General features: G+C 39.9%; 1 protein-coding gene across 1 annotated transcript in view; it reads left to right on the top strand.

Annotated features, from left to right (window-relative positions):
* The first annotated feature begins 9,762 nt into the window (after positions 1-9,762).
* Positions 9,763-26,278, top strand: part of clic2 (chloride intracellular channel 2) — a 36,965-nt gene continuing 20,449 nt past the window's right edge. The window contains exon 1 of the mRNA XM_028815879.2: positions 9,763-10,200. Coding sequence (XP_028671712.2) covers positions 10,144-10,200 — 57 coding nt within the window. The 5' untranslated portion in view covers positions 9,763-10,143. The remainder of the gene's footprint in view (positions 10,201-26,278) is intronic.

Here is a 26,278-nt window from a genome sequence, read left to right as displayed (position 1 = left end):
TTTTAAACAACAGCTTTGTAGGGCTGTTATTGTTATTTGTACAGAGTACAGTGATATTCCTTCTTGCATGTGCTAGTGAACATGCAACATGTCAGCACTGTCCAGCACCATGGTTAAGCAGTACAGTATGACTACCTCACCTTGAAACCCTTGTCTTCTTACCTGGAAAATAAAGACAAAATTACTAATAGTTTTTTTCCATATTTGGAGTGTAAATTTATTAATCTAACATGAAAAATATAACTAACGTAAACATATATAATCTAATAGCAATCATATATTTTAAGTAGTTGTTTTTATATTTGCATATCTTTTAATATGTTTCATTCTTCTCTGAATGCATCCCAGTATCCCCTCTCTATTATCATCTTATAAGTCATCATCGTGTGTTTGCTCCTCCAAACGTTCAAACTCAAAAGGGCACTTCCATGTTAAACTCCTGTTTAAATACACACAATCAAAAATAATGTCCCCTTTTGAGCTTTACAATAGTTTTGTTTATGCCATTTTATTAAGTTAAAAGCTGCATCTTATGTAAATAATCATATAATAATACTAATATACACACAAGTTAAATATTTAAAGTCTTATTTAGCAAATGCCCCTCCTTTAACCGCCACCTTATCGTGGTGGAGGGGTTTGCGTGTCCCAATGATCCTAGGAGCTCTGTTGTCCGGGGCTTTATGCCCCTGGTAGGGCCATCCAAGGCAAACTGGTCCTAGGTGAGGGATGAGACAAAGAGCGGTTAAATAAACCTCCTATGAAGAAAAACAATTTTGGACGGCGTTTTCCCTTGCCCGGACGCGGGTCACCGGGGCCCCACTCTGGAGCCAGGCCTGGAGGTGGGGCTCGATGGCGAGCGCCTGGTGGCCGGGCCTGCACCCATGGGGCTCGGCCGGGCACAGCCCGAAGAGGCAACGTGGGTCCCCCTTCCCATGGGCTCACCACCTATAGGAGGGGCCAAGGAGGTCGGGTGCAGTGTGAGTTGGGTTGTGGCCGAAGGCGGGGACCTTGGCGGTCCGATCCTCGGCTACAGAAGCTGGCTCTTGGGACGTGGAATGTCACCTCTCTGAAGGGGAAGGAGCCTGAGCTAGTGCGCAAAGTTGAGAGGTTCCGGCTAGATATAGTCGGACTCACCTCGACGCACAGCTTGGACTCTGGAACCAATCTCCTTGAGAGGGGCTGGACTCTGTACCACTCTGGAGTTGCCCCCGGTGAGAGGCGCCGAGCAGATGTGGGTATACTTATTGCCCCCCAACTTGGAGCCTGTACATTGGGGTTTACCCCGGTGGACGAGAGGGTAGCCTCCCTTCGCCTTCGGGTGGGGGGACGGGTCCTAACTGTTGTTTGTGCGTATGCACCGAACAGCAGTTCGGAGTACCCACCCTTTTTGGAGTCCCTGGAGGGTGTGCTAGAGGGCATACCTTCTGGGGACTCCCTCGTTCTGCTGGGAGACTTCAATGCTCACGTGGGCAATGACAGTGAGACCTGAAAGGGCGTGATTGGGAGGAATGGCCCCCCCGATCTGAACCCGAGCGGTGTTTTGTTATTGGACTTCTGTGCTCATCACGGATTGTCCATAACGAACACCATGTTCAAGCATAGGGGTGTTCATATGTGCACTTGGCACCAGGAAACCCTAGGCCTCAGTTCGATGATCGACTTTGTGGTCGTGTCGTCGGACTTGCGGCCACATGTCTTGGACACTCGGGTGAAGAGAGGGGTGGAGCTGTCAACTGATCACCACCTGGTGGTGAGTTGGCTTCGATGGTGGGGGAGGATGCCGGTCAGGCGTGGTAGGCCCAAACGTGTTGTGAGGGTCTGCTGGGAACGTCTGGCAGAGCCCCCTGTCAGAAGTAGCTTCAACTCCCACCTCCGGCAGAACTTCGACCACATCCCGAGGGAGGTGGGGGACATTGAGTCCGAATGGGCCATGTTCCGTGCCTCTATTGTTGAGGCAGCTGACCGGAGCTGTGGCCATAAGGTGGTCGGTGCCTGTCGTGGCGGCAATCCCCGAACCCGTTGGTGGACACCGGCGGTGAAGGATGCCGTCAAGCTGAAGAAGGAGTCCTACCGGTCCCTTTTGTCCTGTGGGACCCTGGAGGCAGCTGATAGGTACCGGCAGGCCAAGCGGAATGCGGCTTTGGTGGTTGCTGAGGCAAAAACTCGGGCGTGGGAGGAGTTTGGGGAGGCCATGGAGAACGACTTTCGGACGGCTTCGAGGAGATTCTGGTCCACCATCCAGCGTCTCAGGAAGGGGAAGCAGTGCAGTGTCAACACTGTATATGGTGGGGATGGTGCGCTGCTGACCTCGACTCAGGACGTTGTGGGTCGGTGGGGGGGAGTACTTCGAAGACCTCCTCAATCCCATTAACATGCCTTCCAATGAGGAAGCAGAGCCTGGGGACTCAGAGGTGGGCTCCCCCATCTCTGGGACTGAGGTCACCGAGGTGGTCAAAAAACTCCTTGGTGGCAGGGCCCCGGGGGTGGATGAGATACGCCCGGAGTTCCTCAAGGTTCTGGATGTTGTAGGACTGTCTTGGCTGACACGCCTCTGCAACATCGCATGGACATCAAGGACAGTGCCTCTGGATTGGCAGACCGGGGTGGTGGTCCCCCTCTTTAAGAAGGGGGATCGGAGGGTGTGTTCCAACTACAGAGGGATCACACTCCTCAGCCTCCCTGGAAAAGTCTATTCAGGGGTCCTGGAGAGGAGGGTCCGTCGGATAGTCGAGCCTCGGATTCAGGAGGAACAGTGTGGTTTTCGTCCTGGTCGCGGAACAGTGGACCAGCTCTATACCCTTAGCAGGGTCCTGGAGGGTGCATGGGAGTTTGCCCAACCAGTCTACATGTGTTTTGTGGACTTGGAAAAGGCATTTGACCGTGTCCCTCGGGGAATCCTGTGGGGGGTACTCCGAGAGTATGGGGTACCGGCCCCCCTGATAAGGGCTGTTCGGTCCCTGTACGATCGGTGCCAGAGCTTGGTCCGCATTGCCGGCAGTAAGTCGAACCCGTTTCCAGTGAGACTTGGACTCCGCCAGGGCTGCCCTTTGTCACCGATTCTGTTCATAACTTTTATGGACAGAATTTCTAGGTGCAGCCAGGGCGTTGAGGGGGTCCGGTTTGGTGGGCTCAGGATTGGGTCACTGCTTTTTGCAGATGATGTTGTCCTGTTTGCTTCATCAGGCCGTGATCTTCAGCTCTCTCTGGATCGGTTCGCAGCCGAGTGTGAAGCAGCTGGGATGAGAATCAGCACCTCCAAATCCGAGACCATGGTCCTCAGCCAGAAAAGGGTGGAGTGCCCTCTCAGGGTTGGTAGCGAGATCCTGCCCCAAGTGGAGGAGTTCAAGTATCTCGGGGTCTTGTTCACGAGTGAGGGAAGAATGGAGCGTGAGATCGACAGGCGGATCGGTGCGGCATCCGCAGTAATGCGGGCTCTGCATCGGTCTGTCGTGGTGAAAAAGGAGCTGAGCCGCAAGGCGAAGCTCTCAATTTACCATTCGATCTATGTTCCTACCCTCACCTATGGTCATGAGCTATGGGTAGTGACCGAAAGAACGAGATCGCGAATACAAGCGGCTGAAATGAGTTTCCTCCGCAGGGTGTCTGGGCTTTCCCTTAAAGATAGGGTGAGAAGCTCAGTCATCCGGGAGGGGCTCAGAGTAGAGCCGCTGCTCCTCCGCATCGAGAGGAGTCAGATGAGGTGGCTTGGGCATCTGATCAGGATGCCTCCTGGACGCCTCCCTGGTGAGGTGATCCGGGCACGTCTAACCGGGAGGAGGCCCCGGGGAAGACCCAGGACATGCTGGAGGGACTATGTCTCTCGACTGGCCTGGGAACACCTTGGGATTCTCCCGGAAGAGCTAGAAGAAGTGGCCGGGGAGAGGGAAGTCTGGGCATCTCTGCTCAAGCTGCTGCCCCCGCGACCCGACCTCGGATAAGCGGGAGACAATGGATGGATGGATGGATGGATGGATATTTAGCAAATGTTTAAAAAGCACTATTTTTTCACCCCAACATGGGGCCCCTGCTCTTTTAATAATAAAGAAGGAATTCATGGCCACTTACCCTAAGTGTCCGTTGTAAATCTGCTTCGGAATGCCCAGATGAATGCACTAAGATGTTGCTGTTGCCATTTGTTTGGTGTTCACCTCACTGGCTCTCCATTCCCACAACTGCTTCTGTAGGTCTGCCTTACCTGGCCACAGACAATGCTTTCTTATGAGATCCTCTTGTAATTTTCAGTCAGCATGGATAACCCAACGACATCAATATTCATTCACTAAGAAAATTAAATTTATATTTACATTTATTTACTTTAATCCAAAGCAACTTACACAAGTATTAAACATGGTCTAGTAACATTAGCCTAGGGCCTTTTTGTTCAGTAAGTGTAGTAGGACAGGTAACAAAAGTAGACTGCCACCAGTGAAAAGATGTAATAACTAGTCACTGGTCAACAAGCATTTTGCTACTTGGATTCTTTCATCTGTACTTTAACAAATTTCACTTGCTGACTCCAAATCTGAAAACCGTTTTTGTCCAGCACGTCCCATTTTTTAGTTATGATGTTCCAGGTCTTGGACAACTAGGGTGACTAGACAGTAAAGGCAATGCGTTTTAGCATTTAAGAAATAAGTTTGGTCTTGAGAAAAGTGAAGCCAAAATTAAGGAAGGTGTTTTTGTTGGCCCTGAAATCCATGAACTGATGCTTGACGATGAGTTCAAAAGGAAACTAAAGCCAACTGAATCAGCGCCCTCATTTGTGCAGGTTGTCCAGAATTTTCTTGAGAGTCACAGAACAGAGAATAATGTTGAGCTTGTGGAGAATATGCTGAAAGTATATTAGTTTACGCTAACAATGTCACTGAAGACGCATTTTTTACATTCTCATCTCGACTTTTTTCCACCAAATCTAAGCGATGTCAGAGATAAACATGGGAAAAGACTTCATCAAGATATAAAGGTGATGGAAAACTGATATTAGGAAAAATTCACTTCGAGCATGATGGGTGACTAATGTTGTTTCTTGCAAAGAGAGATGGATGTGCAGTACAAGCGCAAAAGCGAGTGCTTCCAATATTTTTGGGCACGCTGACCTCACTTTTATACTGAGGTAAATTGACATAAATATGCTTTAACATGTCTCTGGTATCGTCTTCTAGTTTGTTTTCAGAATAAACACATCAAAACAATTTTGGTTGGACAGAATCCAAACTCCAGATATCGTGTTGATATATTATATTGATATTCAAAAGTGTCAAAATGTCAGTGTTGTGTATTTCAAAAAATTGACGTGCTGGCTTAATTCCGATTTCATATATGAAATCAGTGTAAAAAACTTAATAAAGAGCTGCTCTGAAGTTCCCAGAAGCAAACTAAAAATATTTTTTGTAGACCAGTGTAATTTACAATCATAGATTATAACTGATAAAGCAATTAAACCTAAACAACAAATTAACCAACAATATAAAATAGGCTTTCTTTTCCATCAATTAGACATATATTAATAGAACGGATGAGTTTGCAGTTGCTTCTTAAATACATTGAGGGAGTCAGCAGTATGGATGAAGGTGAGCAGCTCGTTCCACCAACTAGGAACTACGCAGGAAAAGAGTCTGGATAGAGTCTTGATACCAAGCAGAGGGCAGCATCTGTTCCCAGCCAGACCTGAGTGGGAGAGAAGTGTCCCAATATACACAAGTGATGACCCATAGACTACTCTGTAGGCAAGCATCAGGGATCTGAACTCAATGCTTGCTGCTACAGGGAGCTTATGTTGCTACCTGAAGAGAGGAGTGACATGTGCCTGTCTCGGCTGCTTAAATACAAGATGGGTCACTGTATTCTGGTCTATTTGAAGCACATGCAGGTACTCCTGCCAGAAGTGAGTTGCAGCAATCCATACGTGACAAGACCAAAGCCTGGACCAGAAATGTGGTCAAAAAAAGGTGCTCATCAGTCAATCGAATCAAATCAATCAAATTCTTATCTCCACTATACTAATACTGAGTAGGGGCCTCATTTTACCCTCAAATCAGCTTTATTCTTTGTGGTGTGATTTCCACAAAATATTGGGAATATTCCTTTGAGATTCTGCTCCATCTTGAAATGATTCTATTACACCCTTTCCCAAAGGCATTCTACTGACTAGGAACACTACTGAAGAACACTGAACTCATTGTCATGTTCATTAAATCAGTTTGTGAAAACCTTTGCTTTGTGACCTGGTGGTTTATCATGCTGGAAATAGCCATTAGATGATGGGTAAATTGTGGCAATGAGAGGATGTACATGGTCAACAACCATACTCAATTAGGCAATGGCATTCAAGTGATGATTGATTGGTATTACCGGGCCCAAAGTGAGCCAAGAAGAAATTCCCTAAACCATTACATCACTACCAGCCTGTACTGTTCACACACAGCAGGTCAGGTGTATGGATTCATGCTGTTGGCACCAAATTCTGACTCAACCCTCTGCTGCCTCAGTAGAAATTGAGATTCCTCAGAACAGACTACATTTTTCCATTCTTTAACTTTCCAGTTTTTGTAAGTTTGTGCGCAGACTCAGTTTTCTGTTCTTGGCTCACAGTAGAGGAACCCAACATATAGTCTTCTGCGGTGGAAGCCCATCTGCCTCAAGGTTGGTGTGTATTCTCGGATGCTTTTCTGCTCACCACAGTTGTACAGAGTGGTTATCTGAGCTGCTGTAGCCTTTCTGTCAATTCAAACCAGTCTGGCCATTCTTCTGCAGAACTGAACTGTCACTTACTAGACATTTTCTTTTTTTCGTACCATTTTAAAATAACTCTATAGATGAGAATACATGGAGATCAGCAATTACAGAAATACTCAATCTAGCCTGTCTAGCCATGGTAGGAATCACTGAGTTCACATTTTTCCCAATTCTCATGCCTCACAAGAAAATTAACTGGAGCTCTTGGTCAGAATCTGCATGGTTTTGATGCATGACACTGCTGCCATGTGACTGGCTGATAAATAATTCAATGGATAAGCAGGTGTACAGGTCTTCCTAGTAATTTGCACAGTGAGTATATAATGCAGGGATGATGACTTTTTCCAGATGTAATGCAAAAGAGGATCATTTCTGGAAATTACAGAGAATCAAGTTACTATAAACTAGCAATTTATATGATCAAGTCAGTTAAATTGCTGATTCTTTATTTGAAACACGAAATATTCCCGGTAGGCTGTATATTGCACTTTTCATGTAAAATGCTTGAACAGGCAGGAGTTTGCAATGAAAAGTGCTATACAGGGACACGCTCTGGACAACTTGGAGGTAGTAGCAAAAGTGAGAATTAAAACAAAACTGAGTGTCATTATGAACAATGCTGCACATCCTTTCAATGACACACTAACACTGAGGACTTTCAGCCAACAAAATTCCACAAAAGTGTGTCAAAAAACAGTGAAGAAAATGACCACGTAAGAGAGTAGGCTTTGTGCCAACAGCAATACACCAGTATAACGCCTCACTGTGACTAGGACTGCCAAGTCAGAAGTTTTTTTTTCATTTTATTGTTGGTGTATATTCAGCCTATAGTGTGTAGGTATAACCATTTATTAATTTATTTATCTATTTATGCATTTATTTAATTAAAGAACTTCTGTGAAAAGTCAAATTTTGCCCTGGAGTCAAATAAACTTCTATCTATCTATTACGATGGATGGCACACATGGGTGGGTATCCCAGCTGGGATGGGGTGAGGCTTATTACCTGGACGGGTGGCCAGCCCATCAGAGACATAAGAAGAAAGACAAGGAACATCCTGTGTCAGCCAGGAGGCAGACAGAAGATGCCCTTGTGAAAGTGGGTTCACTGGCGTCCTGGCTGGGATGGACTGGAGATCATTACCCAGCTGGGAGGCCAGTATTATGGAGAGACAGGGGGAGGCAATCAGCTTGGATTATCTGCCTTCCCAATACATTAGATAGCAGCATCCTTGGGCTTCAGCATCCATATAGGTATGTTGGGAAATGCAGTGCTGTGGAGCAGGCCTGTTGGGCTCCATGGGTGCTGCTAGGGGGTGCTACAGGCTCTCTCACAGACTTTTTCTTGATCCAGCAGTGCTTCCAACAGGCTATACCGTGGCACAGGACGTACTTCCAGGTCTGTTTTAAAAAGAGCTGCTCTGCCTTACCTGGGGTGTCAGTGTCTGGTGGCAGAAGACAAAGCTCATTAAGGAGGAGTGGATCTATCTATCTATCTATCTATCTATCTATCTATCTATCTATCTATCTATCTATCTATCTATCTATCTATCTATCTATCTATCTATCTATCTATCTATCTATCTATCTATCTATCTATCTATCTATCGTGAAAAATAGCCCTTATCCTTTAAAAATGGATAGCAATTGAATGAAAGGAAAAATTACTTATTTTTGCAATTCAGTGTGTAAGATAAATATCACCATGGCCTCTGCACTGAAGTGTATTTCTCCAGCACAACCCAAAGACTTCGTCCTCACTTGTCATCTTCCATTCCATCTTCAGAACCAGGACTAATGCATGGTGTTTTGCCATTGCCACAGTTTTGCACAGGATCTTCAGTTGTATTTACATACTGGTGTTATTAATGAAATTATAAGAAGAACAGTAAGAAAATCATTGTCATAGTAATGTATAAAAAAGGAAGTAAAAAGCAAACTACTAAAATATATCATAATTTACATACAGGCTCAGTTATGGCACACACTCTAGACAACCTGGAGGAAGTAGCAAAAGACAAAATTAAAAGAAAACTGAGTGCCATCATGAACAATGCTGCACACCCTCTCTCTGACACCCTAACACTGAGGACTTTCAGCTAACGAATTATTCAGCAGAAGTGTGTCAAGAAACACTGCTGGGGCTCCATCATACTAATGGCCATACACCTTTATAATATCTCACTGTCACTGTGACTGCGACAACCAAGTCAGAACTTGTCTTTCTTTTAAGTTCTCGCTTGTTAGTCATTCTGGTGTGTTTACTGTACTGTATATCTACCTGTGTCTACCTGGGGACAAATCTTTCTATCTATCTATCTATCTATCTATCTATCTATCTATCTATCTATCTATCTATCTATCTATCTATCTATCTATCTATCTATCGATGTGTTTTTGCATCTCCTCTCTGACATTTGAATAAAGAATGGTTTTCTAGAAGACTGATGGGAGAATTGCAGGAACATTATAATTCTGCTGCCTTTTATGATTACTCATTATCCAAACTTATATAGTTTATAACCCTCATGATCAGAATTTTTGGCTTTTGCAATATTATAAACAGTAACTATCTGACAATCTCAGAAGTTTCCTGTGGAATTGTTCCAAGGTCACCCATTGTCCCAGTGCTGACCCCTCTTTTCTATCGGTTAGAAGTTCCAAATCATTGTGCAGAAAAATATAAAAGAAATGTAGAGCTGTGACACGGTGAAACAGAAATCAAGGTTGTAAAATAAATGTACTGTATATTTTGTCTGTTTTGCACATTTTTATTTGTGGGTTTTGTTACAAACAGAAAGACCGTGAAGACAAAAAGTGCTTACCTCTCAAATTCTTATTTATAAAACGCTGTTCTTTAGTAGGGTGTGTTAGTTTGTTTAATATTTAATTATTATTTGTCACTAACTATTGTGATGATCTGTGTTATTATGTAATAAATAATGCATGTTCTCCACCTCACCCACATTCTGATCTAACTCTGTTGCTTTCCTCAGTGGGGCTTGGTCAGTCTGTCAGTCAGCTCTGTGCCAGAAATAGTCTTCACTTGAGACTCCATTCGGCTACTTCTGATGAAGGGTGCTCTGCAAGATAATTAACTGGACTGAGGAGGAGAGTCACACTGCAGTTCCAGGAATCCCTCCCCTGCTGTCACTGACACACACACACTCACACACACACACATCACTACCACCCTTCTGTCATTCTCCCCTCCCTTGCTTACTTAACTCTCCCTTTCTGTTTTGTTGCTGTCAGAGGGAGCTGCACACTTCTTTTACAACTCCTTTCGTTTTCTGACACTCCGGAGCTAGAAGAGGAAAGAAGAAGCGAAGCAGCATAAAGAGGACTTTTGGACACTCCCAAAAAGAGGCTTTAAGGCATTAACCATCACTGCCTGGAGGAAAAAATGTCTTACAGACGGTCTGATCCAAATAAAGAACCGAGAATCGAGCTCTTCATTAAGGTAGGTGTTTTACTGTTTTAAGAGTAAACTGTTAGAAATAACACACTGCACTACCTTCAGTTCCTATAGTGCCATTCAGGCAAGATTATAGTTTGTTACATATCTATGTTACAAATGTTGCCGCATAACAAATTTGTTGTAGTATATTTATTGATAGTGCTAATGATCATATTATTCACAAAATTTGTATTTGGTAAGTGCAACGAATTATACTCATCTTTTTGATGCCTGAATATTCTGTGTATGACTGACTACTTCATTTTGAGTTCTCTGATCACTTAGCTCTCCAAATCTGTCAGAAAAAGGTTAATAAGATTTGATATGAAACATACATATACCAGATGTACCGTAGTATGTACAGTATCTTTGATTCATCAGTGTCTCGTTCATTATAATGTGATTTGTGTTATTATATAGATAACTCTAAAAGGGACAGTAGGGCAATAAATGATACGGAGTACAAAGCAACAGCATCGACATTGAGGTGGAAAACAAAAGCATAGGAACATCTTTTCTCATTTCTTTGTGCATCACTGGGGTGGGGCTGATGCTGGATTTAGAAAAGGCCACAGTTTAACAAATGTTTTTTGTATCTTTTGGCTTAACTGTTGGTGGATTTCAGTCTAGCCACTTTATTCCCTCATATTTATACGGCTTAGGCAGATGATTCATGTAATCAGGAAACGAAGGGGGTTTCAGCACTAAAGAGTCTCTGCAGTAAAAAAATACCATAAAACAAAAGTAGCACTTCTAAAATCCTACATATCCATAATAAACGTATGTTAGTGGTGTGGTGTAATAGATCTAAGGAGCTGGTCTTTAAACTCCAAGGTGGCTGGTTCATTTCCCACCACTGATCCACTTTGTATCCCTAATTAAGTTGCTGAACCTGTCTGTTTTCCATTTGCATAAAACACATCAGCATAGTTAGCCTAAGTATTTGTTCTTGTAAAATGCCTTGGGGTGCTGTTTGCTACTTAAAACATGGCAAACATACATTACATATCTTCATCTTTGTGTGCGATCTTTAATGCACTTACTTGCATTCGTGTACAGAAGATTTATATGAGAAAGTGCTTTTCTGGGGAAAGGTTTTAAAGTTTTGTTTCACTTCTTTTCCCCTTTCTAAGCAATTTTAACGTTAGAAGCACATTGAACATTTTCACCCAGACCTTCTTCTTTTGTGAATGAACCGACAAAGACTCATTTTAGAAACAGACGGAGGTAACACTGTTGATGGTGACTACTGAATTAGACTTGTATTAAGAAGGACTCATTACCTCCTCAACACCGCTTTTTAGTGTCGCACCAGAAGGTGCCGTTGTGTGATATTGTTGTTTCAACACTGGCTATCATCATGAAATGATTTATTATGATGTATTAATTGGTACTGAGCCACAAATAAAGACATACCAAATTCCTTACCAATACACTAATTATTCCAAAGCACTGCCAGTGAAGACTCAGCACTTAGTTTGTCCCAGTGCTGACAGAACAGGGCAAGTCCACATCTTAGCACGACTTCTCTATCAGGTAGTAAGCAAGTCAGCATGCCTGGTGCAGCTCATGATGGACGGAGCTGTGCATTGCACTGACTTGAAAATGTGGTAAGTGATGAGCATCTTGAAAGGTGATATTTGATTACCCTCATCTGCTAGCTTCTTGATTAGAGCTTTGATTAAAGGTTTTCTTTAACAAATGTGCTGTTCATACCACATACACAGGGAGAGTAAATTTCAGGTATTGGAAAAATCACAAATGTAATGATATCCCATTTGCCCACCGTGTCTACCTATGCAGACTTTGCTTCTTTTTAAGAATTGTGATGTCCAGTCTCATCCCCACCTTCCAAAAACCAAGAAACTGTTTGTTTAACCCTGCTCTGGCACCTTGAAAAAAGTTACATTGACCATACCATGGGGTCAATTTGACCCCATAGTAAAAAACATACTATATTACCAGAATAAAAACACTGCTTATTACAATATTTGGTTTTTCTCCAAATAATTTTATACAGCAAACGTTTGTACTCAAATATCAACAAAATTTGAGGCATATTTGTCTTAGGAACTTTCAAATAGTCAATATCAGGGGAGCCCAACTTCAGTCCCAGAGGGCTGCAGTGGCTGCAGGTTTTCATTCTAACCCTTTTCTTAATTAGTGATCTGTTTTTTCTGCTAATTAACTTCTTTTGCATTAATTTTAACTAACTTGGTTTTTAAGAATTGTTTCCTTGAATTTCTTCATCGTTCCTCTGAATTGCTTCATTTCTTTCCTTAAATGGCACCCAAACAGAAGTGAAATGTGAGGCTAGTGAGCCAACAGAAGACCAAGTGAGGGCCTCAAACTCCAACTAATTTCACTCCAACCAGTTGGTTAATTAGGTGCTGTTTCTTGGTGTTAATTAAACCCGTTCTTTAATTCCATGGCTTGTTGCTGCTCTCATTGTGCAAAAGCAGACATTTCCGAAGTTGTGGATTTTCTCTTTTCTAAGAGCAGATCATCATTCCTGAGACCTTCACCTTTCTTTATTTTCAGATATTGTATGATGGTCACAGTTTGCTGGTCCTGATTTGGCTCATTTTGTGTCTCATTATTGTTTGGCTGCTAATTAAGGAAAAAGAAGCAATTGAGGGGTCTGAGTCTTCAAGAGCAAGTCAATTAAAATGAATTCAAAAGAAGTTAATTAGCAGCAAAAACAGATCATTAATTAAGAAAAGGGCTAGAATGAAAACCTGCAGCCACTGCGGCCCTCCAGAACTGGAGTTGGGCACCTCTGGCCTATATAGAAGCAGATTCAGAAAATGTATTACAAAATCCAAATAATATTGCACAACACTTCACATGTGAGTTTCTGATTATTTTACATTACTGTAGGCCTAACTTTTATTGCTGGCATTGTGTTATGCTGTGCACATCACAGAACCTCGAAATAAGAGAAAAATTTGGACATTTGTTGCCTATTTCATACCCCCACTCCCCCCGAAACAACAGACTGAATATCACTCTTCAAAACAGAGATGAGAGGTGAATGTGGCCACTCTTTCAGGGCACAACTGAAAATGAGAAGAGAGAAGATGGTTCGTTGGTAACAAAACCAGGCCCATCTCGCCAAAAGGATGCATTCTCTTGTAGCTATTACAGGCATTTAGCTTTTCACCAACTTTGAGATTAATGGGCAGTTTATTATTTGAAAGGCACCATATGAAATAACAGTCAACCAGAAAATAGGATTATTAGACTTTACAGTTTTATTTAGAATGAAACCTTCCACTGTCCCACTGTGTATCCCACTGTGTATCCCATTGTGTGTCCCACTTTTATCACTGGCAGGCCTTCAGTTTGTTGTTTTTTTTTTGCTTTTTTTTTAGCTAGAGCTTTGCGTGTAAATGTTTCTTGTTATCTCGACACACAGAGCTGCCTCTGAAACGTTCAGTCTGCTTTAAGCTCCTTATCAAGAGGCCTAGTTGCTCGGCCACATGGCCACAAGCTTCTCCCTTGGCACCCTGATAATCTTACCACCATCTCTGGCTTGGGATTCTCGGAGCCTGTGTAACACAAATTTAGAAATTGAAAACAACAAACTGGGGAAATTCTGAAACTGAACTGAAAGTTGTGTCCAGCATATCACAGATGCCTTTATAGCAAGTTGTCTCTTGAGAATGTTACAGAGACAAGTTATAAAAGAGTGAGACTGTTCTCTCTCCACCAAGGGCTACAGAACAAAAAGCCATCACAGCTGTAGATCCTCTGTCTTTACCTACTAAATATTCCATTTGCCTATTAAACTGAATCCATTCCATATGTTTCTGTCTTGTTTGGGAAAGCTAAGCAGAAGAAAATTTAAATGAGTTACTAGAAGGGATGGTTTTGGATTAACAGAAATCAGCATTCTGTTTAACATAAAAGGACATTTTGAAACCTGCGTAATCCAAGGTGGAGTGGGGCCAGAACCTACCCTGGCAGCACCAGGAGCGAGGCCTAGATGGGAATGCAGGGCAGACATAATGTGCTAACTCCTCTCATTCCATGCCTTTGAACTCAGGAGCTTTAAATGACGACACAAAAGACAACAGAAACAGGTCTTAGCCTCTGCCAAAAGTACTGCAGTTTTACATTCATGCTCAACAACCTTTAATATGGAAAAGAAGCCTGCTTTGTAGTTTTTTTTTGTTTCTAAACCCACTTTCACTTACATGATGATGGGCAGAGGCTGCTCATCTACAGAGGACACTAAAGTGCTCCTCCAACCTGCATAGAAATTAATAATTACGAGGTCTTTCAATAACAGTTCCTTATGCAGTACTAGCTATGCTAACCAACTAAGACAGGTTCAAAGCTAAACAACCAACACAGAACTCAGCGTTAACATTAGCAGTGCACTATCTATTTGAATATATTTTGATATCTATATCTATACTAATTAATAAAAGGCAAAGCCCTCACTGACTGACTGACTCACTTACTGACTGACTCACTCATCACTAATTGTCCAACTTCCCGTGTAGGTAGAAGGCTGAAATTTGGCAGGCTCATTCCTTACAGCTTACTTACAAAAGTTAGGCAGGTTTCATTTCGAAATTCTACGCGTAATGGTCATAACTGGAACCTGTTTTTTGTCCATATACTCTAATGGAGGAGGCGGAGTCACGTATCGCGTCATCACGTATTACGCCACCTACGTAATCACGTGAAGTGAAAACAAGGAGGAGATTTACAGCACAAGTCAAACGCGGGAACGAAGGTACATGACGTTAATTGTTGAGTGTCTTTTAATACATATTAACAGATGTGCAATTAAACGTGTGCATTTACGGGGTGATTTCTCAGGCTTAAAGCTCGAAGTGATCACTCGAGTGAAGGCAGCTTCACAAAAAAAACAGATCCTTAACAAACTGTTATTGGTATATTTTCCCTCAATTTTAAAAGGTTTTCTTTTCTTCTTAATACCATAGTTCACTTGCAGTTTCGATGTATTTATGCAAATCCAACAGAGTGCCTGTGGGCTCAGAGCATGGGGGCGGGACCTTCCTCATTCACTCGCCAGCCTCTGTTCCAGTTACTCCATGTCTCGCCACGTGTTGCAGTGCACCTTGCCTCCGCTTAGCTGGCGATACCTGTGTGTTCAACAGACATTATCATCTACAGATTGTTAAGGAGTAACGTTTAACGTTTTTGAGAGAGAGATCAGAGCTACGTGTGTTTTAGAGGGTAGCTGCTGATTGCCACAGATATCACGGGCATGTGCTTTTCTCCCCACCTGGGGAACGCTTTCCCGTAAGAACTGAACACGATCAGATACAGTGCCAACATCTATTATCCTGTTTCATACATACAAGACCGCAAGACAAACACATTAGTTAGTCTTCATTGTTTGTTAATTTATTTTTATTTTTAAAGTTGTGTTTTTGTTTTTATTACCGTATATACCGTCAGGACTGGATTTTACTGTATAATTTATGGTATTTTATACTGTCTGTTGTCCAAGTCGAAAGCGGAAAACTCTCGCTATTGATCTAACAGATTATGATATGCTAATGCCCACCTCAGAGAGTAACCACAGAACACACTGCCTTTTTTTGTAGGTGAGGCAATGCGCTGTATCAGCGCGTACTCCTAACCTCTCTCTCTCTTTCTCTATTATGCCTACGTGACCACATGCTAATACCCGAACTATTCCGAAGCAACATTTGCACTGTTTTGTGTTTTTGTATCTCACACCCTCATACACTTTTATCGTAAGACCATCCCTTATCTACAATGGAGCGTTCGATCAGAAGAAAATATGAAGCTGATTTTAAATTAAATGTCTTTGAAGTGGCAAAAGAAATTGGTAACTGCACTGCTGCCACACAATTCAATGCATCTGAGAAATTGATGCAAGATTAGAGGAGGCAAAAAATTTAAGTGTTGCATTTTTGAACGGGCGTATAAGTTGGGGTCTGATATTATGATTGCTTTTTTGGGTTTCAACAACCGACTCATATTTATTTTTATTTTTAAACTTGTGTTTTTTCTAATTATATTTTTCTCAAAAAATTAAAAAAAAAACACTTTATTTTCCTCCCAGGCAACGCTGGGTATTTCAGCTGGTATATATATATATATATATATATATATGTGAATGTATGTATGTATGTATGTATGTCTATATATATATATATATATATATATATATATGTAGATATGTATATATATATGTAGATATGTATATATATGTAGATATGTATATATATATATATGTGTAGATATGTATATATATATATATATGTGTAGATATGTATATATATATATATATGTAGATATATGTGTCTGTGTGTGTATATATATATATATATATATATATATATATATATATATATATATATGTATGTGTATGTATGTATGTGTATATGTATATATGTATATATATGTGGATGTGTATATGTATATATATATATGTTTATATGTATATATGTGTATATGTAGATATGTGTATATGTAGATATGTATATATATATGTATATATATGTTTATGTGTGTGTGTGTGTGTATATATATATATATGACAGCAACACTCATAACAATGACAATACAATTACATTGACAATCATGTTACGTTATTTTTAAAATGTTTCCTTCTCTTTTTCATAACCTCTTTAACACACTACTTCTCCACTGCGAAGCGCGGGTATTTTGCTAGTGTATTAATAAAATACATTGCACTTGCCAATACAACAGAGGGAATAAAATGCATTAATATAAATGTTTGTCAAAGCACTTTGACTATAGGAGAGGTGCTATATAAATAAAATGTTTTATTATTTTTATTATTATTAACACGATATGCAATGCATATCTCTGTTATATGATATTTGGTATGGGTTTCATAAAAGCGGCATTAATGTTTGTGATGTGCCGTCTGTTGGAATGACAGAGACACAGCAACTAGATAAGCACACAGATGCTTGTTGGTTTATTATGGTAAAAGCTTTCCAGTATCACAGATTCAAAATAGATGTAAACTTATTATTTCCTTCAAATGAAATAAGTTTTTGTCTTATTAATCATAATAGATAGCTGGAAGATGCAGCACCAATGCAAATTAGGTTGCCATTGACCACAAAACAAAAATTTTCTTTAATAAAGCACTCTTCTCAATGGACGGCCATCCTGTGGCACCTTACAAGTGCAGTGCTATGGATTTATTTATTTATTACAACTGAGGCACAGGCAGATTGAGTGAATAGGAGGTGGGTACTGAACCAATGTCTTAGTCACTGGGCCACACTGCCTTTTAGCGAAGGGTATCTCGTTGCTAATCAGCCATGTTCATTCTCTACAAAGACGAGGCTGGGACTTATCGCTCCTGAGATAACATGTTGTCATGACTCTGGCTGAAAACAAGGCAAAACAAAACCGAAGAAACACTGAGTTAATTAAAAGGCATTGTGTCATTGGAAAGGATAGCATTCTTGTACATTATCCATTTTCCAAACCCATATTCTCCAGTATGATGTTCCTCTCAGGTAGAGTCCAGATTACCGGCTCAAAATAGGATCCAATGTCTACAGCATACCAATCCATAACAGAGCACACACACTCTCAAGACTATGCCCACACAGGGCCAATTTAATGTCAATAATCAACCCTACTTGCACATATTTAGGATGGGGTGGAAATATGTGATTTTCCAGTACACCTACAAAGGGAGGAAATGCAAACTGCACACAAATAGACCTGGTAGGGATTCAATAATAAGCCTTCTGGAGGTAGGCAGCATCATTGCGAACCACAATGTGTTCACTTTTATGTAAAAACACTTTTTAGGGAAGTCTGATGGGATACATAGTGGCACAAATTTGTATGCTTTTAGAGCAAGTAAAAACCCTTTGGTGCTGTAGTTCTCATTATAATAAAAGTCTGTGCCTTTGGACTGTCCATGCAGACATGAAAAACATGGTCAGGTTCCACACCATGATTAGAACTCAAGGTTCTGAACTACAAAGCAGCAGTACTAAACACTGAGCCACCAGAATGTCAGCTTTAGCCTTCTTTTAAATCCACTGCTGCTACTACTGCACTATTTATTCTTTATTATTATTTATTTATCCTGCACTAGAATCCTCTTGCTATTTTCACTCTATTCCATGTTCTAATAATGCAAGTAACAATACTTGTAATGTTCCAGTAGTAGAGTAATTAAGCTATTTATCCAAAAATTTTATTTTATTTTACTATTATTCAGTTACACATTTCAAAACATTTGACTCAATAATGGAGTCTATGTTTTTACAGTATTAAAATACATTGCAAAGTGTTTAGGAAGTAATGAAGTTGGATAATCTGTTATTTATGCCAGTTGGTAAATAAGACAAATATGAACAAATATTTCATTAAAAAACTATAATGTTTCACATGAACATTAAATTACAAAATAAAAGAAAAGTCTGTAAGTAGTGCATATCAATCCATTTCCTAAACAACACCTGTTACTAACTGCCACAGAAGTCACAGATGTGTGGCGGGGCTTTACTTCATTTTAAGAAGGCACAATTACTAACATGCCAACATGAAGGCAAACAAGACAGCCTCATCACCTGGCAGAATGCTTTGGAAGGCTAAAGAAAGCTACAATTCTGTAGGAATAACTGCAAAAATGCCAGAGACCTCAGACCCCAAACAAAAGGGATTCTGGTTTACAAAGAAAATCAGAGTCTAAGGCCTTATACTACTGTATGTGAAATAGCATCCAAAGAGAATGTTGATACGTTAACAGGAATTAATCTAAATTATGCACTTATAAAAATGAGCGATGTAATGTACAGTGTATGTAGATAGATAGATAGATAGATAGATAGATAGATAGATAGATAGATAGATAGATAGATAGATAGATAGATAGATAGATAGATAGATAGATAGATAGATAGATAGATAGAATATGGCCCTAAATTAGGTGTGGAAGATGGATGGATAGAGCTGGATTAAGTAAGTAAGGATAGATAGATAGATAGATAGATAGATAGATAGATAGATAGATAGATAGATAGATAGATAGATAGATAGATAGATAGATAGATAGATAGATAGATAGATAGATAGATAGATAGATAGATAGATAGATAGAGGTCTGATTAGTGAGCCCCCATAGTTTTAGATGCACCTTGATATTTTTCTCCAGAGATTTATTTATTACTGGGTTTAAGAATGTTATGTTATACTTTATTGATTATTCTTTACATAATGCACTCCATGATCGCAGACAGAAATGACTTGAGGTACCATGTGAAGAAGTGACAGGCTTTTGTGCACAACACGCTTGATCAAGAGTCGACTGGGAGTCACTTAATTACAGGATTTGTTTGGTATTGTACAAAATGAAATAAATTTATAAATGATTTAACATTTGCACCTAAAACACTTCCAAAAGAAGGAGCATGGTCACACCTACTGTAGATTGTTAATAAGCCATGCACACTATCAGAAATAGTCCCCCAAATGAATGAAGAGTTTGGGTATTCTTTTGAGTGTAGTGCCATACTAATGTATACAAATCGATCGTCCCTACTGTTTACAGCTTCCAGGCCCGTGGCTTTAATCACAGATCTCTGCCGCACTCCCAAACCCAACTTTCGCTGTGGTGTATAAGATAAAGGAGGAGCCACCATGAGAATACAAGTGTCCTGCTTATGCTTAGCAATTATTACTCTCCAGTGTTGCTTTTTACCTTCCTTTAACAGAGTTGTCAGATTACAATAAGTAAAATAAGTAGCAAAATCCATGAAAATGAAGCCAAAACAAGCAGCGAGCCACCATTTGCGTGCAAGTGGAAGCCCCACAGAATGAGGGAAATGTCATGCGCTGGGGCACTGAACTGACAGCCAGGGAATATCTCAGAAATAAAATGTAAGAAGAATGGAAACAAAACAGATCAATGTGGTCCCCTTTTTACATTGTTAACCTCTCAGCAAGCTCTACAACAGACTGCTACTGGAGGGCACATGTCATGTCCAAGCTGTGGATTCTATGGCTAAGGCAGCACTGACAGAAGGCATCCTCATGATTCACTTTAAGATGAATCAAAGCATTCTCATTCATGAAAAGTTTAAAAATAAAATATAAAATGACCTCTACTCTGTAAGAAAGTTGAAAATGATTAAACATTGTGATTTTTTTCTACTGCATTTTCAAATCTTTTTCTTGAAATTGCCTCATATGGAATTTTTCTGGCAGATAAACCATTAGAGGCCAGTTATTATTATTATTATTACGTGAATAACCTAAATGTACACAACGTAATTTATGTAGCGGGTTTGATCATAAGCACACTCAGAAACTTCTAAAAATGACTATGCAGTCATACCAGTAACAACAGACACCACTTTATCTTTCCTGTCTACAGCACATTAGTTAGTGGGTTTATTTTAACAGCGACTGTGAAAGGGCTTCGATTTTCTGACACTGGTTAGCTGTTATAAGTTTAGCAATACCACAACCACAAAAAAGGCAAACAGTGGGGCAATGAAGAGGTGGCAAAGCTGATGTGATCCAAAATTGTACCACAACAGACTTCCAAGGAGTCAAACATATATACATATTTATTAATTTAGTGTAAAATCAATCAGGCCTAGAAATAATGTGCGACAGTGCCCATCTCCCACCATACCCCCAATGGTCACAGAGAGAGAGATAGCCAGGGTAATATGGGTTATCTGTTTAGATGTCTTCCTCTGACCATTGGAAGCTCAATGGAAGATCACCCTTTAATAATAATAATTCATTACATTTATATAGCGCTTTTCTCAGTACTCAAAGCGCTAAGTGTAGGCTGTGATCCTGCTGCAAATTATGTGAGGCATTGCAATCCACTGGCCAATTCATGAAGATGCAGAAATCTGTTGAACTTTTTTTCAAATCTTTAATGGAAGTGAAAAAAAATACCAAAACTTTTCTGTTGTCATGGTTTACAGAACATGAAACAATGTGGAAATCCCCTTCTTCAATTTATAGTAACAAAAAAAAATGGTTATGATAAATGAAAAGGGGTCAGGCAGCTGTGCCAGATGGTGCGTGTACAGAGGAGACGCTATGCTAGGGCCTCTGATTTCTCTTGCTTCTCTCTGAAAAAGCATCATAAACTTTGATTCATTTGGTGCATTAACATATCTAACCTTTGCCATAAAAAAAATCAGCTTTCAAGGGAGGCATCCCTCTATACTTTTTTAGATTAAAGTTACTAAGCACGTTAAGGGATTTATAGATAAATTTCCAAGACAAAATTACACAATTGGTCACAAGCATGTGTGGGATATCCCCATCACGGTGTTTGGCTCATAGACCCAAATTAGATAATAATGTAGGTGTGTCAGAGTTAAAGAAAAAATGATGGTGACTTCATTTTAAAAGTTCATACAAGAATTTAAAAAATGAAAGCAGTAGCACTGAAAATTTCAGTAAATACTTTGTCACAAGAGAAATTAAACCTTAAATAATACAATGCTCCCCCCCCCCCCAAATTCTAATAATCAACATAGTATAATGAACTTTTCTTTGCTTGTTTATTTGTCCATAATCTAATAAGAGTTTTGTAAGCAGTTAGGTTTTTACTTTATAAATCCTTAGACCTTGACAACACCTACCCACCCAAACCGTCCCCCTAATCCACCCATAGATTTCTCACTCAGTTAATCCTGTTTAGGGTCTCGGTGGACCAAAGGCTACTGAAGCAGCATCAGGGTTGAACATAAGAGCCAGCCAGTCTATCATGGCGCACATCCACTCACAACTAGAGAGCTTAGAGTAACTGGTTAACTTGACACTCCTGTGTGTGTGTGTGTGTGACATGGAAGGAAGACTCAAGTCCTGGGAGAAAATACGAGAAGAACATGCAGACCACACACAGATCGTGTCTGGGCAGATACGTATCTGCATTTAGAAAACTTCTGTTAAAGACAGGAAAAGTCTTAAAAAAGAGATAAAAGAAGCAAATGCTAAGAAACTAAGAAAGTGCTTGGAATATTGCTATTATTTTGTAAGTAAAGAGATTAATAGTATCATATACCTTTTAAAAAGACTTCAGGTTCCTCTGAATAACACGTTTGGTTGCCTGCTGCTTTCTAAATCTTTATCCACCAGCCCTCTCTGTGTGTCTCACAAAACTAATCAATTATACCTTAGAAAAAACAAAAAAGCATACAAAATATACAAATAAGAAGACTAGACTGGCATTTAAACTGAATTTAAAGCAAACAAGATAGCATCAAATACATTTTATCTTCAGTTTCTTGTAATCTTGATCCCTTAAAGTTATAATGGTAATAAAATAATCACATTTTTGTAAGGCCCCAATCAAATCTGCTTGCATCTTTCTAGTTTCAGAACTGGCTGTGGTCAGGCATGACTAGCTAGGGGCAGCAGGCTTTTGTGAATTATCACTGATTTTCATCAAATGAAGGCTTTGTAAATATACACAACTGACCAGCCCTCAATGAGAATTGTATTAGTATTAGTGTAGAACAAAAGCTTGCTAAGAAATGGCTGGTGAAAGTTGGAAATACTGGCCACCGGTAAGAGGGAGAATGTACTGTACAAGGACTTTGTAATGACTGCACTGGGCGGCAGCAGTTTAATCAGGAGATCCAATATGATAGAAATAGTGAGCTAAGCCAAAACGCAAGATGAAATTATAATCAAAGAACAAAAAATAATTTGTGGCCGGAGAGATGACATTAAAGGTTCAAGTATTGCATTAGTCACAAACTCGGGTAGTACAGGAGTGTATGATGCTCATCTTTATACCACCACATGTTGTACACTCCTGAAGTCTTGTATAGCAACAGTCTGGCAATCCTACATTACAAACTAAAAACAAATGTAGCAAAACAAAATGGCGCCCTGAGAATACATATTTCAAAATTACTGTCTTTAAAAAATTCCCAAATCAAAAAACAGGCTAGACCTTTGAATTCCTTTACTTCTAAATCCCACAAAATGCTGCCTTCATTTATTTATTTATTTTTTTGTTCTTTATTTCGCCTTATACAATTTCTTGTATTAGGAATTTGGTAGTTTTCGCATACCCCTTGGGGTCAGAGCACAGGGTCAGCCATTGTACAGCACCCCTGGAGCAATTACAGGTTAAGGGCCTTGCTCAAGGGCCCAGCAGAGCAGTGGCGGGGATTTGAACCGGCACCTTTGGGATACCAGCGCAGCTCCTTAGCCTCAGAGCCACCACTCCACCCACGAGGCTATAAAAATAATATACACCACTATAGTTATTATTTAATAAATTAATGAAGTCTGGGTACATGAAAAGCCTGTTCTTCTGGCTAGGATTCTTCTTCTTTCCAGAAATATCAGAAATAACCTAAAAAAAATCATATGTTAAATAGGGTTCTGCGGATTATGTCCTCTTTCTTGGTAGTTTGCCTTTTTCTATTTTTATTTTATTGATGTCCAAAATTAATTATACCAAATAAAGCACAGAGTACAAGCAGTACAACATCTGACACATTTCTGTTTCATATTAGTCTCATTTAAACACACCCCTTAGTTAGCCACACCCCTGCCTTTGAATTGTTGCCGCCCACTTCCACACACCATAGACAGCGTGAATGCTCTCTTCTATGCATGCAGCCTCTTTGCACTTCTCGGCCACCATAGTATCAACTATACAGTAGATATTGGTGGGAGATTTGAATGTTTTCGCAAAGTCTGCAGCCTTGACAAAGTAATAAAGCAGTTTCTGGAAGATTGTGCTTGAAACATAAGTGCTCAAAGGATGTAAACGCATTGTGAGTATAGAGGTCTTTAAAACTCAGTGAATTAAATAATGTATAGGAGGGCTGAAATAAATGCATTTGATTTCTTGACCTTAAAGAGTTTCCTACGCTGATACCATGTTTTAAGTCAGTGATAAAAGATAATGAGTTAATAGCCAATAACTAAAAATGGCAGGTGAAAAGAGCAAAGCATATAGGGAACAGTTTAGTTATGCAGGATTTGCTTTCAATGGTTCACACAATCATGTACAGTTTCAGTTCTTTCTGTTCTTTTTATAATTTTAAAGTAAACATATTTGCAATCCAGCACTGAAAAGAGGGTGTTAAATCTTTCAAAATTCTCTTTTTTTAAATAATTTGTTTCCTTCCCAATAAGTAAAGTTACAATTGTTTAGACATTTTTAAAAAGGGATTATAATTTTATATAATATCTAATTATATCTGCATATATGTAGATATGTATGTATGTATGTATATACAGTATATGTATGTCCATCTGTCACACAAAAACTCCCTAACAACTAGGCCTTTAACCTTGATCTAGGTCTTAATCGAGAGCTTATGATGCGATACGTGTAACATGGGCCAAGAATCAGAGGAGTGAGCTACCACAATTGGGCTTAAGGTCCTTCTCACAGCAAGGGGCAATGCGGCTTCACACCCTAACTGGCAGGAAAAGAAAAACTGCACAGTACACCAGTGATGCCATGTTACTACACAGGCACATGGAATTTCTCACAGGAAAAGAACAGCAACAACCTCTGCACAAACCTCTGAAGCACATTGCACAAGCTGACTGACTGTTTTCATTGTAAATGCAAGCCATTCACTCTGAGTGCAACAGAAAGGTTTACATAATCAAAGAATTAAAGGTGTGGGCTTCCTCCACCATGTTCTTGGTCTTTAGGTCCTTTGCATATCAAGTGATGGCACAGTAAGTGATGCGGCTGCCAAGAAAAGAATGAACACCTAAGCATGAAGCAAGTCTGTCTGGAAAAGAGCTGCGGCAACATCTGCTGTCAGTGAAGGACATTGTAGCAACCTCTGTAGAGTGGAAGTATCTTAGTTTAGATAAATGTCAATCCACCAACTAGTGAGAAATGAAAAGATGACCATATTCTAAATTCTAAAATCTTTTTTATTTTCCATCAAGTGGTTAAAATTGAATAAGAATTTAAATTATTTTTTTTAAGTTGCTTTTTGTATCTTAGCAGTTTTCATCATTATCTTTTGTAAATATTATACTTTTGACCCAAACTTTTATTTACTTGAGTTAAAGCTCTTTTTAAATGACCACTTCAATATAGTATTGAAACAAGAAGCGTTGTCACTGTTTGTTAGCTATTTCAGAAAAGACATTGTAGGCCAATCTAACAAAAGACCAAACAATATCTTAATTACAATGTAATCAAACAATATCCAATAAACAGTGGAGGTAGTAGGACTCAAACAAAGATAAAATATTCAGTTGAAAATAAATCTAAAAGCATTTTATGACAAAATTATGGCAAAACCCTCACATATCCATGCATCCATTTCTGAACCCATTCATTGAATTCAGGACTGCAAGGAGCAGAAATCTTCCACAGTAGCTCAAGGCATAAAGGGATGATAGGTCATAGCAGAATGGACATATTCTCTGGCAGTGTGACAATTTACTGGGCAAATTATGATTATTGTAGATTATGAAGATGTGGAAAAAGAACTAGAGTGCCCATAAAAAGCCCGTGCAAAGATAGGAGGGAATGTGTAAATAACACACAGATAGGTGGATGAGTTTAGAAACCAGTATTGTGGGGATGAAGCAGTGCTTGTTAAAGTAGATAGATAGATAGATAGATAGATAGATAGATAGATAGATAGATAGATAGATAGATAGATAGATAGATAGATAGATAGATAGATAGATAGATAGATAGATAGATAGATAGATAGATAGGCACTATATAAATAAATGTACAGTAATCCTTCCTCCATCACGGGGGTTGCGTTCCAGAGCCACCCGCGAAATAAGAAAATCTGCGAAGTAGAAACCATATGTTTATATGGTTATTTTTATATTGTCATGCTTGGGTCACAGATTTGTGCAGAAACACAGGAGGTTGTAGAGAGACAGGAACTTTATTCAAACACTGCAAACAAACATTTGTCTCTTTTTCAAAAGTTTAAACTGTGCTCCATGACAAGACAGAGATGACAGTTCTGTCTCACAATTAAAAGAATGCAAACATATTTTCCTCTTCAAAGGAGTGTGCGTCAGGAGCAGAGTCTGTCAGAAAGACAGAGGAAAGCAAACAAATCAATAGGGCTGTTTT

This window comes from Erpetoichthys calabaricus, chromosome 12 (genome assembly GCF_900747795.2).
Source record: "Erpetoichthys calabaricus chromosome 12, fErpCal1.3, whole genome shotgun sequence".
Lineage (NCBI taxonomy): Eukaryota > Metazoa > Chordata > Cladistia > Polypteriformes > Polypteridae > Erpetoichthys > Erpetoichthys calabaricus.
This window is presented reverse-complemented; position numbering and strand designations above follow the sequence as displayed.